Raw genomic sequence first — 21,841 nt, forward strand, 5'->3', positions numbered from 1 at the left:
TCACACTAGATTAGATCTGGTTTTAGAGTTATTCAGAAGCAGCAGTAGAATTGGGGACAACATATAAAGAAACTGTCCCTTTACTTTGTATGGAGCGGGGGGGGGGTGCTACTGGAAAACTTCTGCTATATTGAAACAGTGCAAAATCTGTTCGAGGTATATGAGGAGGACTATATGTGACCCCCTCCCGCATAAGAAAAATAGTCCCCCTTGCTTCATGACATCTAGTCTGTTGTTCTTGACATCTTTTATTTATTTATTTTTATCTTTTTTCTTCCTTTTCTTGGTCTTACTGTAATTTCTTTGTTTTGATCGTTGAGCCTCCCAGAGTCATTGGGAGTTGGGTGGCATACAAGTTTAATACTAATAAGTAAGGCAAGCTTCTCCCATTCCTGGTCTTATCTCATTATCTCTCCTCTCCTCTCCTCTCCTCTCCTCTCCTCTCCTCTCCTCTCCTCTCCTCTCCTCTCCTCTCCTCTCCTCTCCTCTCCTCTCCTCTCCTCTCCTCTCCTCTCCTCTCCTCTCCTCTCCTCCCCTCCCCTCCCCTCCCCTCCCCTTCCCTTCTTCTCCCATTTGTTCCTATTCTTTCTTAGTCTCCCAATTGTCAGAATTTAGATTACATGCTCCTAGGAGAGTTGGCATGTTGTTATCTCCTCTGATATTTAAAAGTACATTGAGCAGTGATGCCACATAAATATAATAGATCAAATTCATTGAAGTATGATTGTATTAATAATGGACAGTGGAATAATACAGTACAGTATTTGGAAGCCAGACCCATTGAATTTGGCGGGATCTCTTTTAAGGATACATGCAAGAGTGGGGTTGTACAAAGTATTTGGAAAGGATGCTTGCAAAGCACATTAGGATGAACGACACAAATTTCTTGAAAAGCTAAAGTACTGCATCCTTTGGAAAGCTTACAAGGCTGCCTTAAATGTTGCCCCTGGCTGTTGTGCAGGCATGCACAGTTCATTTGCTGGTGGTCCCAGTGGTATCATCATCTGTGTCTCTGTTCCCAGGCCTGGGGTGAGGTTGTTTGTCCAGCTCCTAGTGATTTTTTGGGTTGTTATTAACATGGCTAAGTCTGGGCATTCATGTTTTTCTTTTCATATTATGTATTCCTTTAAAATTGTAAGCTGTCCAGAGTCTTTTTGGAGTAGAGCGGCTTCAAAATTTAATTAATAAAAGTGCAAGCAGCTGGGGGCACTATTGTAGATGGCTGTATGAATCTTTCAGAGCGGCTTTGATGTTTTGAAGAGAGTCCACTAGTACACTTTGCAAAGAACCCCTTTGGCATGCTTTGTTCAGCCCTAATGCCAAGTATCAAAGCTGTTGTTAGTTTTGTGTATTTCATCTTATAGGAGAAAAAGATAACTAAACATCTTTTTTGTTCAACCTAGTTTTAATTCATTTTTTTTTCTTTGATATTAAATCATAAGGACAAAACTATAACCCCAGATCATCAGATGATCTCATCTGGTGTTCTTGGTTTTCCTTCATATGGATGATTGCTGGAAATCACTTTCTGCATTAGTTTTTAGTACAATTTTTATAAAGACTAAATGGTGACTATAAAATCAAATCAAGAAATGATAGCTGTGCTGATAACCCTTAAGGTCTATTTTTTGGCAATCACTTAACTAAGAGATAGACCACACTTTATTTAAGTCAGAATGACATTCCTATATTTTTCCACACAGTTTGATTACAGTTCTTTGACTTAAATATTAGTGCTATCTTTCTCAGAATATTTATAACTTCCTTTGTTGTCAGCTTCTGGTAGCTAATTTTCTGTTGGTGAAAAATAAAGCTTCCTCCCAAATGCCACTAATTTAGCATTTAAAAGCTTCTAGCACTCAAAATTGCCTTCTCCTGTCAAAAGCTTATTCACATTAGCTTAGCAGAGAATCTTGTCTCAAATAGCTATTGTGGCTATTAAATCATGAAATATGTTAGTAGAAATTAGACCTATTAGAAGGCGGTCACTAGTTTCTAATTCTAAGGCCAGGTGATGCTTGCATATGGATTTTCTGAGTTCAAGGATGCCTGACCCAGTTTCCTTCCATCAAAGGCCTGTTACTCATTAGTGCAGTAATGTATGAAGGAGTGGATTGAAACGATTTTTCAAATCTGAGGATGGAACCGTAGAATAATATTTTTAAAAGAGCAAAATAAGTTCTTTTCAGCTTCTAGATTTCCCATCAATGAAGGTGGTGCTGACTGGAGGGTACCAAATTACGGGAAGCTGATACTACCAATCTATGGCACTTCCCCATTTCCTTCCAATTTCTCTAATATAAATCCTCATGAAATGCATGCTCACATCAATTTGAAAGTATTTTCTTTCAAAAATGTACTTGAATGCTTCAAACAAACCAAAAAAACAAAACCAAACCTACGAGAAGCTCCACAACATAAAGTGTTAAATCACCCAGATTATAATATTCTGATCCATCCATTAGTTTGAGATTGTACTAGAACGTGAAATAACTTATTTCTTAAGCACTGTGATATTAGCATACAACATTCTCATCTTTCTATGCAGAGATAACCTGCTATTGTAATATATACTTAAGAGTGCTTAAGACATGGCAATGTCAATAAATAAACTAAAATTAGAGATTGTCAGACAGGGATTACTATTGGGATATAAACACAAGAAAATTTTGCCAAGCAGTTCCAGTGGATTACTTTTGTGAAATACACAGTTTCTATTCCAAAATTTATGCCAAATTGGGATTTTCACGTTCAGTTCAGTGGAAAAGATGTTATCCCCTAAAATGCGTGGAGAAGCTGTTCTATTTGGAAAACAAATCCAAACGCCTTGCATACATGGGGTATCTGCGGATATGTTCTTCAGACATGTTATCTGTTAGATTTATATCCTGCCTTGCCTTCAAGAGATCAAAATGGCTGATATGGGGATCTCTCTTCATTTTATCCCTATAAGAACAAATCTGTAAATCTGAGCAGGGTGACTGGTCCCAATGCCCAGTGAGTTTCTATGGCTAATGGTGGACTTGATCTTATGATACCTGATACAAGCAGGTGTCTTAACACCATTTGTGAATGGTTGAAGGTAAACTTAGTGTAACTTTTTCTGGAAGTGTTGTGGATGAAACAGCTAGATCTGTACACACGTTTTCAAGCTGACTTGAAATGCAGCCCCATTCTGCTAAAAGATTATTATTTTGTGGTCTACCTTAACTTTGAGCTATGCTTGGAAGTGCGATCGCTGAAGTAACCTGGACTAATTTGTAATAGCTGAGGCATCAATTCCAGCTACAACCTTATCAAGATACTGTTTCAGTTACTCAGTCATTTATGTCCGGTTACCATAATCCTATAATGTAATTGATGTTGAAAACAGACTGGAAGGTGGAGTGACTGCAGAATATAACAACCTAGATGTGGATGGAAGCAAATCAGTCAGGGAACATTGCACCTATATTATGGAAGCCTAAGAAACTGTAGCAAGCTGAAAAAAAGTAATGATACGGTTTTGCAAATATCTAGTTTAACCACAAGATGTAAAGTTCTACACCTTAAATTAGCAAGATAGCAGTAGAAATGTTGTCTGTAATACTGCTAAAGCTGGTAACTATCAGAAATATCAGTTTAGTGTTAATACATTTTTTCATGAACTATATTATCTGAAAAGCTTTTGTGCAAATATGTGATTTATGAAAAAAAAAATCCTATAAGGAGCTTAAATTCTTAATGTGCTCAAGATCTAAGTGTTCATATAGCCTGTCAGAGTTGTGATGTGAATATACAGAAATGGAAACTTGGCATGGATCAGCAGAGTCAAATATCAGTTTCCCTTTCTAATGGCTTTTGTACAGAATTTGTTGGGGAAAAGAGAAATATGTAACCCACAATGCATGTGCAAAAGAAACTAAGTTGGATAGAACAGTATTAGCAGACTGTGCAAGAAATAATGTTTTGAAATGAGTTTATGTATTTAATCTTCAACTATTGTTATGCAGACATAACAAAAAAAAAAAAGATGCTCATGAGCAGAGAAAAGAACAATGACTTTTACCTTACCTTCTGTGTACAGAGAGTGGAATTCAGTAGTGAAGAGCCTATTTTATTTTCTAGGATTCTTCATCCCATGGAGAACCTCCATATTGTCTTTCACCCTCAGAAAACTGGGAGAAGCAATTGTCCCCACTTCCCTTTCTTACATGTAGAATGCCTCTACTTTTTACAGTGCCTGAATAACCCACCCACCCACCCATCCATCTGGATGGTTTGGGGCTACTGTAGCACCTACTGTGCTTCAGACTTCTGAAATACTGATTATTTATGTAATGAATTTGTATCCTATCAGAAACAAAAGAGATTCTCCACAGTTCATATACATCAATAAAAATACAATAAAACTTCCCACGGTAAAAAAAATAAAAACAACTAATCCAATAGTATAACACTGTTAGGGTTGATTATTTAGTCTGGGAGGTCAACTCCAAGGTGTCCACATAAAAGCGTAACTCTTGCTTTAGCAACTTCCATAAAGCAAGTAGAGTCAAGGCAGATATTTTCTATATAATTTTAGGATCTGACTGTGTGAAAGCAAAAAGAAGAGAGAACCTTGTAAACAACAGTCCTTGGATATTCACTCTGCCAAGAAATATAATATGCACTGTGCATCTAAATGGTTCTTGATAACAATGATGCCAAGACTGGGTGTAAAAACAACAGGGTTTAGGGGATGAGAGCCTTTGACCTTTGAAACTGGTCAAATATGGAGAAAGTCCAATATTGATAGGTGGTATTAAATAGGAAGCCTCTGTGCCAGTATTTCTCAGTAGGATTCCCTGCAGTTACATTAGGACTACAGAGCCCAAATTCTTAGCAAGCAGAGTCCAAAGTGAGTGCCAGAAATAGGAAAAGCTGCCCTCTCTTTAGATTTTCTTTATTGATGTAAACTACTGCCTTCTATATGGCATTCTGAATATTTCTAGTTAGCCAGATGACCTTATTCATGCAGACAGGATGTATCATATAACCCTGAAAAGCCTGTCACTCTTGAATGGATAGTATGTCACTGAATATGGAACATAAAAGAGGCAATGTCTTGTAGCTGATTAGGTGAGGGTGATAGGACGGGGTTTGGGGGTTTGTTTTAGAGAGCATGAATTCCTTATGCTGCAAGACTTTGGAAATGGTCATCAACTATGGAACAGCAGTTATCTTCTCCAGGGTTAATGATCTAAAATAGATGGTGTGTATAATAAACTTTGAGAGCCAGTTTGGTGTAGTGGTTAAGGCATTAGGCTAGACATTGGGAGAACATGAGTTCTAGTCCCGCCTTAGGCATGAAGCCAACTGGCTGATTTTGGGCCAGTCAGTCTCTCTCAGCCTTAGAAAGAAGGCAATGGCAAACCACTTCCGAAATCTTGCCAAAAAAAAACTGCAGGGACTTAGCCAGGCAGTTGCTAGGACTCAACACTGACTTGAAGGCGATGATGATGATGATGATGATGAAGAAGAAGAAGAAGAAGAAGAAGAAGAAGAGGAAGAAACTTCACACTAATTTGAATTCACACATTGTACTAAGACTGTGGTTTATTTAATTTTGGTATAGTATAAATTTAGCCATTTTGGATTGTAAGCTATGGCTATCTGAATCAGTTCTGTTTTAGTCAACCAATAATTGATATACAAACTTATGATATGTTGTATGCATTTTATGGAATTTGCATCTATTTAAGAAGTGGAAGGCAGGCAATGCTGTGATGGGAGGACACAATTGCATGGCAGGATTATTGATGCTGCCAAAATTCTGTTCCTTCTTTTTTCCTCTTTTGCCCTCCCATTCCAATCACTAGGAAAGAATTACATCAATTCAAAAGCCTTGTGCAGTTTGAGGGGCATATAAGGGTATGAACTGGCTTAGGATTGTGTGTGTATATTCAAGGCCTTGCATTATACCAGTGATTGCCTATCCAAAACAGAGCAGTTGATGCCTGTTTTGTTGATGGTGGAAGTTAGAAGAAGCTAGCATCTGTCTAAGGCAGTGTTTCTCAACCTTGGATGCTTTAAGCTGTGTGGACTTCAACTCCCAGGTTGAGAAACACTGGTCTAAGGTAATTTGTGTTGCACACTGTCTAATGAAGTCTTTCTCCACCTCAGCAACTTTAAGAAGTGTGGACTTCAACTCCCAGAATTCCCTAGCCAGCATAGGGAATTCTGGGAGTTGAAGTCCATACATCTTAAAGTTGCTGAAGTTGAGAAACACTGGTTTAATGTATCGGTGTACAGTTCATTGCAGATATTAAAGAGGCTGCTCTTTTAAATGTAGTTAAGAATGTGAGAGTGGGCCACAGCTTCATCCAATTGTCACATTTATTGGGAAGTATTAGGTAAAAGTTTTGACAGCAGCTGGTAATTAATGCCTCCATAGTTAAACACTAATTAATATTCAGTGCTGATTAGTCTTACTCAGAGATGATATTAATTCAGTGTAGCATTTAACCAATGCTTCGTACATCTTGTGGCTTGGGGCAAAGAATAATGGTGCTTCTGTCCATTTGGTCTTTTTAACAGGCCACAGAACATTTCTTCAGTTATGGAGGCAGGAAAGCATTTTCCACAGTCCTTGAGGGCAACAGACTAGCTAAGTGTATAGGGCAGGCATGTGCTCTACAACACCTTGCTTCCCCTTTTGCCTTCAGATATGGCTAAAACTGGACATTGGGAAAAAAATGAGAAAATTGAATTTTATATTTGAATTTATTTCACCTCAATGAAATTCAGGACCTCAGCGAAAAAAAAGAAAAAGAAAAAAGGTAGAGTCAGTATTTTTCCAGTGTTTTTTTTTTCCTCCTTTATTCACTACCTTTGGACAGTGGAGAAATAAATCATATCATTTTAAAATGATATGATTTATTTCCCCATTGCCCAAAGGTAGCAAATAAAGTGTTAAAGTATATTTTCTAATGAACTCTTCATGTGTGAGGCTTACACTGATGGTTGTATGTGTTGCAACTTCCATTCAAAGGTAGGACCTTTCTCCTATGTCTTCTCTTTGGCAGCCCCTTGGAATAGCTTCCCCCCTGAGATTCAGAGGGTCTCCACTCTCCTTAGCCTTCTGGACGGCTGTGGAGACCTGGCTCTTCACTCAAGTGCTAGGCTAGGCTGGACGTGACCCCAACAAATGTAGCGTCACTGGGATGTTGTGGCACTGTGGTGGGAAGTATGTGTTTTTGGGGGTTTTGTGTGTGTGTGGATAGATAGGTACTGCAGATAGATAGTTTTTTATGGAATGTTGTTGTGAGCCACCAAGGATGATCATGTATAAGACAGATGGCCATATAATTTTTGAAATAAATAAAAATTTCACTCGACTTTCCTGCCTATAGATTTGTTTTGTTTAAACACTCTCTGATTTTTCTGACTGAACTCTTGTGCAATGTTATATAGCTATAATGATTTTTATAATTATACGAACTGGAGAGTAGTTTCAATCTTCTCATGCTCTTTATTCATGCCTGAAAGTAGCCTCTTTATTAGGTATGTACTAAACCACTGTTTACATCAGCTCTAATTCTGAAATAACTTATGCTCACAGACAAATCCAACATTTTGGAATGAATGTTCTAGTGACATTGTTAAAATATTGTTTAATATTGGTGTCCAGAATACTTCTTACACAGGATAATAGATCTTTTTTTTTTTTAATCCCTTGCCTCTTTCGTTTGATGTAGTGATATCACCTTAAGGTGAGAGCATCTATCTTTTCTATTTGGTAACTGCAGTGTGTTTAAGTGCTTCTTCTTGGTGTTATATATGTGTAGTTTAAATGCATGGAAATTGCATGCTATGCTGACATTTGTTCAGTTTGAAGTATCAGCTCCTAGAAGATTATGGACTGTTTATGTTTTAAAGATAATTTGCACACACCAGTAGCTGTAAAATATTATATTTCTACAATAAATGGAAAAGATTTAAAATTTTACAGAAACTGCAGAAAGAGAACAAATACATTCTGTATCACCTGAGCTACGATAGTTATGTTAAAATTTTGGCTATGGTATATTTGATGTATAATGATTGCCTAAAAACCTGGTTACTATATGTATTCATATAGTACATATATGTATTCATATATACATTCAAAATACTCAAATTGTATTAGCTGAGATTTAGACATTTAAATTTGTGGGTTTAAAGAATCAGTTGGATCAGATAGTTAATTTATTCTTGTTCAGAGCTTTAGGTGCCAGAAAGATAGCTGCCAGATTTTGTCAAATCAGCTGATAGCATTGTGGAGATGGCCATCAAGCAATGTTTTTCAAATCATCAGAAGTGATACAATTGACTAAATACTACAAGGCCATGTGCTGTAGTTGTCCATGTGCAGCCACAGAAAGAAAACTAGCAGAAATCAATTGTTAATGCTGTCCCACCCCCCATTTATCCAAGATATTGTTTAGCAGCTGTAGAGCTTTAAATTTAGCACCACTGTATTTTGTAGTTCATGCCATGGCTGTCTGGCTTGCTTGGCATTTGTTATCACTCTCTGTACATGCCCATTTTTTGATCCTGTTCAGCTGTCCATTTTCCAAACGGGGGCATATATGTGGGCATCTGCCCTTAATCAGCTCCAACCCCTTAATCAGCTCCAAATAAGTCACAGGGGGTTAAAAGAAAGTTGCCTGTTTTCATAGGTCCTCTCTTTCATGAGTGAAGCTTTGTTCTAAAACTAGGTAGCTACCTTACCCTAACTACAACCAGATATAGTCTCTTTTTGAGAGCCAAGTAATTGAAACTGTCTTGCATCCTGCATTTTGTGTATTTTTTGTATTTAAACTATGTGTCTCCCATTGAGTTGTTAAGCTTTTTTTTTTTTTTGCAAATGGTTCTTGCATCTTCTGGAATGGGGGTGGGGGCTTCCTCCCTTATTTATTTACTTATTTGGATAGTTATTAAAATTTTAGCCTACTTCAGAACAAATGTTTATGTAAGAGTTATTTTCCATTAAAATTTGCAAGCAGGTATAATTTTGGGATGTTTTTCACCTGTCTGGGATATCCCACATGTGAGGATGTTAAAGACTGTATCTTTAAAAAGCATCAGAAAAGCAGCTCCATGCTACATCTCAATATTTACTAAAACCACTCCATGAGAAGCCCTGCTTTGAAAACTAACAATTAGAAAGCACACCTAATAGTCCCTGAATTTGACTGAAGCTGGGCATTGCTATTACTGTGAAATGTGCAAACTATTGTTTGTTGAAGAAAGGATCTGTTTTCTTAAGCACATGAATGGTTTCTCTGGAACATTCATTTTAAATTGGAAGCCTGCTCTTATCTCAGTAAGCACACAGTTTCTTTTGTGGTGATTCCAAAAGACTTTTTATCTATTTCACTAGCATCAAGCTCAAAGCTTCTGTTGGACAAGGGAAAATGATAGTTTTCTCTTTATTTTGGATTCTTGTTCACAACTGATTATATTTAGTGACTGTTTCATGGCATGGGAGGCTACTGTCTATGGGGCTTCTTCAGGAATACTCAAGGACTTGTAGATGATTGGATTGATTTGGGACATTTTTTATTTGATAATAATTCTCTTCCCCTAGGTGTGTGCTGGGTGGAAGGAACTGTTTGATTTGAGGGGGGAGCAGAATTGGAGGTTTGGGAGACCATGGTGTCTTGAACTCATTTTATGTTCCTCAGGTTAAAGCCACAGTACACATATTTTAAATTAAAATTATTAAAAGTTTAGTAATTATTGTGATATCCCTAGGAAAGCATAGGAACTGTATAAAAACAGTATAAAATGTAGATATTTATGTCCCATTTAAAATAATATGAGGAGCTTCTTTCTAAATCAGTCCTTTCTAATATGAGAAGCTTCTTTCTAAATCCTTTCACTTGCACCAGAACAATACCATTTCTAGGACTAGCCTACACCATCAAGATGTTGTGGCCTCAATAGAGAACTAGTTTGTGTACCAAGACTAGAATATCCTTTTATTTCAATTTTTTGTCTTTTCTATCACAGTGACCCTGTAATTTATTGAGTTAAGTCAGAGACTTTCCATATGCTAACAGAGCACTCAGTCATTTGCTTGACTTCTTTGAAGAAGAACAATTGCCTTGTAGACCTTCTAAGTTAAACGACAACATGTGTGTTTCACAGAAACTTTCCTTGGTCTTCATAAGATTATGGATTATGATTAATTTCATATATGTATCTTGGCAATCATTTTACTATGGTGTGATCCTCCAGGCATATTACATGTATGTAGAGCTGTTGTGTGGACAGAGATGATCACTTGGATCTTTTCCATAGTTTGGGCACATTTTTTTAAAGAGAATGCCACAGTTGTTGTGGACTTATTCCACTGAGAAATTATAGTTTGTTCATAAGTAGAGTTAGTATAAAGTGGAAAAGATACAAATATGTCAGAATGTTTTTGGTCTTCAGAAGAAATAAGCAAAATTAGTTCAGGGGAACAGCTGGAAAAACAGGTGACATCAAACAAACAAACCACAATCAGTCCAGCACAGACTTTGCCACATTTTAACCAAAAGAGATCAGTTCTGTGACTTCATTCTGCATGAATTTTATCCAAGACATGAAATTAGACATAAGATCTAATTTATTTTTATTTTGCATTAGAGTGCTCCTGCACTGGAAGTTGAGAATAGCTCCATAAAAATAGCAAAATATGAATAGCCCAGCCATTTGTAATTTCAGTGAACCAGAATTTAATACAACACTGGGAAATAGTTGTGATCAGCTACAATTATAGGAATACAGAGATAATGATGTTTATAATATAATGAAATGCTGGATTGAAAAGCAGGACATTTTAGTAGTAATGATTGCCTTGCAATAATGAAAATTATTTATTAGGTTAAATAGAAATTTCAGACTTCTGATGAGGAAGAGTAATAGTACACAAGCGATACTGATAACATTCTCCATATCTGAATGTTCCCCCAGAGTCTGTGAGTTTCAAATTATGTGTTTTCCTTCCAAATGTATTTTTTGTGCTGAATCAGACTGTTAAACATCTGCATTTTTCAGCCTCCATCCTCCAGATGTGGCCAATGCATATCATATCAAGGGCTCATGGATAATAATACAGTGGAGTAGGTATCCAGAACCCCATTGATATTGTGTGCGCTCCGTGCTAGCATTTGTAAGAAAGAGAGGGAGGGAGGGAGAGAGTGAAAGAAACATGGCAAGCAGCCCAGAAACAGTTTTAGAGATATATCAAGTTAAAGCAGCAGGCTGGAATGCCAGGCAGAGGCGTCCCATAGAACAATAATATGGGTTTGATTCATCCCTAAAATATACATTACCATCTCATAATGTGAGTTACAGGAGGGTGATGGTTCAGAGACAAAACACACAGTTTGCATGCAAAAAGCCAGGTTCATTGTCTTGCTATCTCTAGGCATGGCTTGCAGATATAGATTCCTATCTGGGAGCCTATAGAAAACAGTCCTGAGTTAGACTGCTGAAGGGGCTGAACCCATCCTTGCTGTTGCTGTATCCTGCTCTTTCAACCATATTAGTTTTGATACTGAAGGGAAACTTAGCAAACCCAGTTCTTTCTTTCACAAAATAGTTGGACAAACTCAATTTGCTATAAAATTCTCAGTGAACTGCACAAAATCCGTGAACCCTATGGACAAGTGGCAATATAAGTCCCAGCAAATAATTAAACAAGCAAATAAACCAGCTATACCTCCCATAGTGTTTGCCCCATACTAATTCCTCATTTGGGAATTCTATGAGGATTTGCTGTTTATTTATGTTAATCAGGAACTACATGTAGAAGTGTAAAATAATGTCTTACCATTTAGAAGTTATGATAGTTGGTTATATATCAGATGCGTCAGCAGGTGCCAATGGTATTATGAAGTTATTGTCATCATCTGGTACTGATTTTTTATTTGTTTATTTAAAGCTGGATGAAGAAGCCTCGTTGTGGAGTTCCTGATCAGATGAGAGGCAATTCTAGATTTAACATCCGTCGAAAGCGATATGCATTAACAGGACAGAAGTGGCAACACAAATATATCACTTACAGGTAATGAAAGCAAAACTGTGACCCTTGAATCTCTAATTGCTTAACACTTCTAAAAAATGCAGCTCTGTTACTTAGTTATTATTTGTGAAAGATGAGAAGTTGGTTGTAGTCTGAAAATATGGATTTGAGTGTTTTGAGGAGAAAAAGTTCTTGTACTACAAAAGTGAAGAATGGTTTACATATCAAATGTTCTTTGCAGTTTTCAAGGTCAAATTAACTTCTTACCTCCCATGTGCCAACTCCTGGTCCAGCATCTCACCAGTAAGGAGTAAGAAGCAAAAACTACTCATTTCAATATGCCAGTAAACAACAGAATGTAAATATTATTTCATATACATTTTATAAGGTATAGGAGAAAAAAAAACAAACAGCATGCAATTAGCAACTGCGGGATAGAATGAGAGAAATTAACTGTGTTATCAAAGAAAATGTGAAGAAGTCATTGTCTTTGTTTTGTTTTTCTTAGTACGATTAGGATGGAAAAGTCATGAACAAAAGTATTTTTAGTTCAAAAACCCAAGGACAAAATTACTAGCATGTCCAGATGATGCCCTGAGTTAGATGTGCAGGGTCCATCTCTGATTCCTACTCATAAGGAGGAAACATAATGTGGACCAAAGATGGAAATCTTTTGCAGCTCCCAGAGTTATTGCATACTCTTGGATTCCTGAGATTTTGCACAAGACCACCAATGTTTCACTGGGGTTTAACATTTTCTCATGAAATTTTGGGAAACCTTGGGAGATTTTTCAATATTGTGAGATTTTATTTGGTTTTTATTATTTTATTTTATTGGATGCTTTGGGGGGACATGGAGCATTCTGGTGCTTATGGGTGCTATGTTGTCAACTGTTGTTCTGGATCACAGCAATAATCAAAAATTAGTAATGAGGTTGTTCCTCTCACTGGACAGCTTACTTGCTGCTAATTACCTCCTTCCCCCCATCCCCCCGGATTACTATTAGAAAGGCAGTTTTAACAAGCAAAATAGGGATGAGCTTTGTTTTCACATTATAGAACCTTGCTTTCTATTAGCATATTTAAAAGACATTTATGCCACAATGAAATCTTTAAGGAGGTTATCTTTAGGGAATGACAGCATAGCTTAAGGGATATCAAACTGTATTGTGAACCTGTTTTATTTTTCCTGGGCAGGCAACAAAATGCAGTTTATTTAACCTCTAATAAATAGCAAATTGGCTGATAAGTAGTACATTAAACCAGGCCTAATTCATATTAGGTGAAGCTTAATCAAGCTATATAGTTTTGCATCCATAATAGACCATGACATTAACATTGACAAGTTGTACCAAAAAGAAAGTAAAAGCTCCAACCCTAGGTTTTTGGGTGTATATCCTGTCCATGCATGAACTGTTGCATGAACAACAACCTTCCCTGTTGGGCTTGATGTAGCAGGGTGTGTACAAATCTGTTTTAAGGGCCTTTAAACTATTCTGTGGGCTTGAGATAGCCAGTCATATTTTCTTTGCCCTCCTGTGACTAGACTTTCAAGAAGAAGGAAGAATCTCTACATCACCAGACCTTTCTCTTCAAATAGATAAGACTCAAGGGTCAATACTCTCCCCCTTAAAAAAGTGAGGGTTGATTTCCAAATAAAACCTGCAAGAAAGAAGCAAGACAGAGTAATCTGCAGAAATAAAATAACACTTATTGGTGCCGAACGTAAAGCATGAAGAAGTGGGAAAATATGGTGAATCTGTTACTTGAAAGCTGTAAATTATGTATGAACAAAGGAGTAAGCTATGTATGAACAAAGACTAACAATGAAAAGGGGAAATTAAAGAGACACTGAAAATGTTATTTCTATTTAGAATTGGGAAAAAGAGAGGTACGAATACAGTGAAATAATTGGAAAGCTATGGATGCAGAGGCTAAAAAAACAGATCTTCCTGTTGGTAGCTCTGCTTTAACCTCTACGGATGTATGAGTTGAAAGAGGAGTTAGCACATGATGATTGAAATGGCAATTAAAGAGGAAATGGGAATTTGGGTGTGCACAGCATCACTTTCACCAATCTTGCTGCACATCCTACTCCTCTGCAGACCTTTGTGTTTTGAATACTGAGATCTTAGTATGATTAACTGAACACCCTTATAAACTTCCCAATACCTGATAACCTAATAGGGCATAGTTTTCCATTAGGAAAAAGCTTGTAGATATACTCATTTACATATACTTTCCCTACCCACATTTAGATCTTAGTGCTGAACAGAAGAAGATCTCTGTGAATACCTAGATGCCCAAGGACAGAAACAATGGTGCTTGTATGTACATCCTCAGACCCATGCACTTTTCAGTTTTGGGTATGGACATGCAAAAGGCTTCAGTGACCATTATGATTCAACCAGGGTAATTTATCTATTTATGGAAGCACCACATTTAGTGAGAGCATGTTGTTACCATATCTTTATAAGATTCTTGTTATTCCATTCAGAAATTTCAGTCTTTTAGGAACATAATGAATATGTTAATCTCTTGATATCCTTCAGACATCTCCCCTAACTTCTCCTATTTATTGTTCTAATACTTTTAGTAGCCAATTGTATTATTGGTCTTAGCATCATCCAAGGAACCATACATTAATTAATTGTAGCTTAGAAAATATTTTCCTTTGCTTTGAATCTCCTGTGCCCTAATTTCATAGGCACATTTTAAGTCAGGACATTGCAAATGTTGCTTGCTGATAAATAAACGTGTTCCTAGAAAAGCTTTGAATTTAATGTTTAAATTTGCTTTAAATATAGTTAGGAACATTATATAAACTTTTTGCTTATGCCTATTTGCACTGGCTTCTGTCTCAAAGATCTTTCCATTATGATTCTGATATTTATATTCCCTGAATGATATTTCTTCCCAGTATGCATTTACTAACATTGAAATCCATTTTCATGCCAGTTGCCTCATTCTGAGATAAACTATTACAGGCCTTTCCATTTGTTTTAGATGTTTGTATTATCAGCAGATCTATACCTTTCTGCCAGATAATGAATTAATATGATTAATGGCACAGTATGTTAGTTTGAAAGGTAGTGTCTAGATTATACATCTTAGTTTATATAGAATAGCATGACCATGCTTGGGGAAAAACTGGGCTTTAGTTGAGCTTGTGGTATTCTGGGTAAATTAGTAAAAACTAATTGCTGATAAGCTTACTATGAACAGGGAATGCTGCACAAGGTATGGGTTCTACTAAGTATTGTAACCTAATCTACCCCTTTTTTATCTTACTATGAAACATTATATGAAAGCCTCAGTTGACCAAAGCCATAATGGGTGGTGGAGGTCAACATCCATGGCTCCTTCTAGTGACAAATATGGCATACGGAGGATTGCAACTTGAAATGTAAGATGAGTAAATGTCAAAGGGCATTCATTTTTTAATGACTGAAATGAAACAAACAAAGCATGTCTATTCAGCTAAGAGAAAATATGAGGCTGTAATGAATGAAGGTAATTTGATCTTGTGGAGGCATAAGGAACCACAGAGATGACCTTGGAGGAACTCTGCAACTGCAGTTACGAAAATATGATTTAAGCCCAGGACAAGAAGAAAACATTAGAAAGAAACTTAAAGTGACTCCACCTTAACTCTCTTGGGTGTAATAGTGAAGGAGGAAAAACACTGTCAAGCTTTCAAGATTCCATTGTTATTACTTCTATCAATAAAAGAGAGTTCTGGCAATTCTTGTGGACTTTGTTTCCTGGCCTGGCCTACTTGAAAGGATTGCCAGGAGTGGAGTTGACTATGTATGCAGGGAGGTGAAGGTATAGATTTAAATATGAATCAAAGGACTAAAATGTATGTCCGAAAGTATGAATTGATGGCATCTAAGTTGTTGTAAGTGCTTCTGAAAGTAGAAATTGATAGCAGGATGAATCAAAGATACGTTTGGGGGAACATTCTCTAACATTTTGCATAAATATATCCAGAAGAAAAAAATATTAGGTGATATGGAATGGATGGGTGGGAACAAGGCAAAAGAGTATACATATATAAAATGACTAGGCTATTTGGAGACCCAAGAATGAATGAAAATAGCAATTGGCAGGTATCTGTTAGGAAAAAGATATGTTCGGAATACATGGTATAAGCATAGTGTATTTATACATACATACAGCAGAGGAATGCATATAAATCTATAAGTACAGTTGATTTGATTGTTTGTGGTGAAAGATTGAGAGAATTACCAAAAGATACAAAGTTGATGAGAGGTTCTGAATGTGGAATAATAATGTTTCTGAATAATGGAATGGCTATTATTTGGTAGAATCAGGAGTAGATCTTGGGGAAAATGGTCTTCGAAAAAAAGTGAGACACAAGTGAAAGTAGAGTGATTGTAATAATTTAATGTATGAGATGATTATTTAATTCAAACTCTGCTTGTTTGAGTACCATTACCCACCCTTTCAATGTACGGTAGGGAGTTAATTGTTTCAATTTTTGTTTTAAAAGGCCATTCTGTTGTTCAATAAGGCCTGCTGCCTGAGTACGATGGCGAATGTGATAAATCCATTGAATATTCCACTCATTAGCCAATCTCTCCCACCCACCCCAAATGGCTTTTGTTGTCAGATTGGATCTGGAGGGGTACCCTATATCTCCTGATCAGAAGATCTAACCATTTGGTGGTGCTCTGCTCAGTTGCCCTGGCATTTGGGTAAGTCAGGAGGTATCCTGAATATGTATCTACCATAGTCAGTATTAATTGCCATCTTCCATGTTTTGGCAGGTGTCCGATGTAATCTATCTGCCAGATTTGCCCTGGACCCTTTCCCCTATGCAATTTCCCCATTGGAGTCTTTGATAGAGGCATATGCTTTAGCTGTGAACAGAGCTCACATCTGGTAGCTACTGTGGTAGCTGCACCCACCAAACAAGGAATCCCCCTATATGCTGCCAATTCCCTGGTAGCTTTGGCACCCAAGTGTCCAGATTTTTCATGAGCCCATTGAGCTGAAATTAGCAATCCTTCTTCCTCTTGGTCTTGACTAGACAAACTAGTTCTCACTTTGGTTAATTGATCTGCAACCTGATTGTATAAGGCTTCAGGCATGCCTGAAACATATCCATCTACATGTCCAATACATACATGTATGTGTTGGAGCAGCTAACTTAGCTGTATCCAAAGTTCCTGCCCCCATAAAGGTTGATTGTAAATACAAAAGCTATCCTTTTTCCATCTAGGATACCATGTAGTTAAACCTTTGTATACAGCCCATGAATCAATCTATATGTAAACTGCAGCTGCTTTTTGCTCTACAGCATATTCAATCACCATTAAAACTGCCATTAACTCAGCATATTGGCTGGACTTGCCCTTCCCTGCTCCAGTTAGTATGATCTGCTTTTTTGGATTAATAGCTGCAGCATGCCACACCCTTTCCTTGATATTGAGCAGATCCATCTGTAAACCATGTTTCAGCATGAGTTACTTGCTCATAGGGCAAATCTTCCTGCACTGGAGATTTTTCAATCTCTGTAATTGGACCTTTTTGCATTTCTTCCCCAGTAGGTGTTAAAGCCAATACCTGCTTCTACAAGGCACTAACTCCTTGGGGCCCTGCTCTAGCCCTTCTGCAATATACCATTTCCATTTAATTGTAGAGGACTGTTAAACTGCAAGCCCACAGGTGGGGTGAATTCATCTTTTACCTACGTCATAATTGGAATGGCAGGTCTTAATACTACTGGGTCTTGTCCAGTTAGCCTTTCTGTATCCACAACAGCCCAATAACATGCCAGGAGCTGTCTCTCAAATGGTGTGTAGCTTACATTAGGCAGTTGTTGAGTCCAGAACCCTAAAGGAACTCACCTTCCTGTGAGCCCTTTCTGCCATAAACTCCATACAGCTATTTCTTCATTTGCTGACACCTGTAGCTCAAAAGGTTGCCCTTTCGTATAAGGTCATGGCATAGCAGCTGGTACTGCTGCTTTGGCATCAGCCAAAGCCTTTTGCTGATGCTCTCCCCACTCTAAGTGGGCTTTTTTCCAGTTACATTATAAATAGATTTTAAAATTTGAGCCAATTGAGGAATGCTGTCTCCAAAAACCCATTATGCCCACTAAATGTTGAGCTTCAGCTTTTGATGTTGGGGCTTGTAAAGTAGCCAACACATTAAGAATTTTTTCAGGAATGTACCCCACAGGTCCTGCCCAAACCACCCCTAGAAACTGCCTTCCCTTCATGTGTTTGAGATAAGACGTGTAGAAAAAGATTCTCAGTGTTGGAAGCCTGCTGATGGTGATATGGGAATTTTTTAATCTATAGCTAAATGCATAATGCATTCAGTTCTCCATGGTGCCTGCTTGCTTGTTATCAACTTCTATCCCAACCAGTACCCTCCAACTATATTGGAGAGATACAGCCTCCAACTAAAATGGATAGAAATTATAGCAATTAAGTTGAAAACCCCAACTGCCAAATCAGTTGCTGTGTGATGGTTTTGATTTCCCAATATATTTCCCCATATAATGTTATGTTGGCTGGCAGGACCCAGGAGGAAAACCTTCTCTGCCATTGCCCCACCCTTTGGAATATTCTCCCCTTAGAGGTGCGGTGGGCCCTTAACCTCCCAGCCTTCCAGAAAGGACTAAAGACCTGGATCTGCCAGCTTGCATGGGGCGATAAGAGTTCTAATCAATCCTGGGGGTGGCTCCCTGAGCTACTTGCCAATTCCATCAATTCTTGGAATTTATTTATTATTTATTTTAGACTGTTTTTATATTGCATTTTAATTGATTTTAACTTCTCTGTAAATCCCCAGAGTCGCTTTTTAACGAGATGGGCAGTGACAAATTTGCTAAATAAATAAATAAATAAATAAATAAATAAAATCCCAACTATAGTATAATTGATCATTAATCCAATGAATAAATAATATCTTTGTTAGGACCAAAGTTCTGACTAAATTGAGGATTAATCTAAAACTCCTAGATTGCCAAAATAAAATAAATAGATAAATAAAATAAAAGGGAGGGAGAAACTGTAAAACATAGTACTTTTACTATTCAGTTTTTAAGATGGAATGTAGAAAAAAAATGTATGTAAGCTCTTAGTTTATGGTACAGTATGAATGTGTATGCCGTGTAGGCTATGAAGCTTGGTCATGGCTTCTAGATATGTGAATTTCTTCTATTATGTATATTCTTATAGATTAAGGACAGCGGTAATTGAGAGAGAGCTGTGCTGGGAAAGACAGGAGACGGATGTATGCTATACACCATTTATATCTATGTGGTTGTTTGGAGGTGGTTGGTAAGGCAGACAACTTGTATTTGTGTGTGGGAGAGATCATCCTATATAGTCAATAACTCATATCAATAATGAATAGCTTTCCGGAGCCCTGCTTGCTGTTTGTACAAAGTGTGTAATAATGAAATGTGTCTGCCATGACAAAAATCTTATTGTATCGTAGAAATGACTGTAAAAGGTTCAAGTGCTTAAAGCTCTTACCAAATTGAAAATGGTGTTTGTTGTCATAAGCTGCTACTTTTTCCGACAGATTAAATAGATGACTGAGGATGTCCGTGGACAACTCCATTTCAGACAAAAGGGCATCACGGACAGAAAGGGACCACTTAACAATTTACCTGTTTATTGAAAATGGCACAAAACTGTGCATTTCACCAATTCAGCCTTCCTTGCACCTGTCATCAACAAGGCAGACTCATCCATCATACAAAATTGTATATATGCTTAAAATTGTTCTCCTGCATTATTATTGTTAGAGTTCATGTATCAAAATGTCACCTCCCGCCTCCCCTTTTCTGATTATAAAATGACTTTTCAAGGACATAATTTATAGTTTTAAAATAATAAAAAAGATTTGGAAGCAGGATCACCAAATGTATGTTTTTTTGGAATCCTTGCTTTCTGCCAGCTTAGCTTTATTAATACTGCTATTTTCCTAAACTGATATTTACATACTAAGTACTTTTCAGCTAGTCAGTAAGTAACTTGGTTCTTGATTCTAAAATGATCCCTTATTGTTATTATGGTTGGTTGCACAGTCAGCCAGATGCTTAGACTGGATTTGGCATGTTTATCCACCTATCGAGTCCTTCCCGGGGACCTGGGATAGGCAGATGTTGTTGTTTGATGGTGCTAAAGGTATCGTCACAGGATATAAGCTGTTCCAAGTAAAGCTGCCTTTTGCAATTGACTGATGGTGATTTTGCCAATGCCGATGGTCTTCAAGTGGTGCTCCAGATGTTTTGGGATTGCACCCAAGGCGCCTATAACTATTGGTACTATCTTTGCTTTCTTTTGCCATAGTCATTCTACTTCTATTTGCAGGTCTTTATATTTTGTGATTTTCTCCAGTTCTTTCTCTTCTATTCTGCTGTCTCCAGGTATTGCAGTGGCCATTATCCAGACTTTTTTGCCTTTCTTATCAACAATTGTTAAGTCTGGGACATTGTGTGGCAGGTGCTTGTCTGTTCAAATTCTAAAGTCCCAGAGCACTTTAGCTTCTTCATTTTCTATTATTTTGTCTGTTTTGTGGTCCCACCAGTTCTTGCTTCCAGGCAAATGGTATTTCTTGCACATATTCCAGTGCATCATTGTTGATACTTTGCCGTGCTGTTTGTGTTCAGTCTGGACAATCTTCTTGCCCACTGAAGTGGTCCACTTCAGTTTCTTTGCAGAGGCAGCATTTGCTGTCTGTTGCTGTCTTTTCAATTCTGGCTTTGTATTCATTTGTTCTTAAGGCTTGGTCTTGGCAGCCAGAATTAGCCCCTCTGTCTCTTTTTTCAACTTTCCTGCTCTTAGCCATTGGCAGGTCTTCTGTTACCTGCTTTATCTGCTAGGTTTTTTGTGTACTGGCCATGTAATACTTTGCCTTGCCATGTCTCTTTTCTATTCTTCATTTGGTCTTTCTTGTAGGCCAGTTTGGTTTTTTTGGTATTCAGTAAGCCTTCATGGTATACTAGCTTCAGTGCATCTTCTTCGCTGTCCTTCAGATATTCTTCCAATGCCCTTTTTTCTTCTTCAACTGTCTGGTGTACTTGTAACATTCCACACTCACCTATGCTCCTTGGTAAATAGAGTCTGTCAATGTCACTGTGTGGATGAAGGGCATGATTCATTGTCATTATTTTTCTGGTCTTCCTATCCAGGGCTTTTAGTTCAGCTTGAGTCCAGTCCACTACTCCAGCTGTATATCTAATGACTGGAATTGCCCAAGTGTTAATTGCCTTGATGGTATTTCCACCACTGAGTTTGCATTTTAAGATCTTCTTCACTTTTCTGATGTGTTCACTACTAATCTTCTTCTTGACTTCAGCGTGGTTGATATTATCAGCCTGAAGGATACCCAGCTATTTGTAGTGAACTTCTTCATCCAGACTCTTGATGTTATTTCCATTGGGCATCTTGATTCCTTCAGTTTTCACTCTTTTCCCCCTGTTGATAGTAAGGGTGGCACATTTGTCCAGTCCAAACTCCATTGCAATATCTTGGCTATATATTCAGACAGTGTTGAGCAGCAATTTCATTTCAGATGGTGTTTTTCCATACAGCTTCAGATTGTTCATATAGAGGAGATGGAATAACCTGGCAGATATTTTTGATGTTTTATAGCTATGGCCTGACTTGTTCAGTATTGTTGACAGAGGAATCAATACAATGACAAACAGTGGTGATAGCAAGTCTCCTTGAAAGATTCCTCTCTTGATATTAACCTCTCCCAGTCTATCACCATTGACCAGCAACTGTGTCTTCCATTGTGCCATTGATCTTTGCACAAAGCTTCTGATGT

General features: G+C 37.5%; 1 protein-coding gene across 1 annotated transcript in view; it reads left to right on the forward strand.

The window, feature by feature from the left end:
- MMP16 (matrix metallopeptidase 16) overlaps positions 1–21,841 on the forward strand; it is a 173,669-nt gene that overhangs the window by 62,025 nt on the left and 89,803 nt on the right. The window contains exon 3 of the mRNA XM_088149148.1: positions 11,939–12,061. Within this exon, the coding sequence (XP_088005274.1) occupies positions 11,939–12,061 (123 nt within the window). The remainder of the gene's footprint in view (positions 1–11,938; positions 12,062–21,841) is intronic.

Source organism: Python bivittatus, unplaced genomic scaffold, assembly GCF_059951505.1.
Source record: "Python bivittatus isolate LINGU-HERP-01145 unplaced genomic scaffold, Pbiv_v1 ctg000590_np1212, whole genome shotgun sequence".
NCBI lineage: Eukaryota > Metazoa > Chordata > Lepidosauria > Squamata > Pythonidae > Python > Python bivittatus.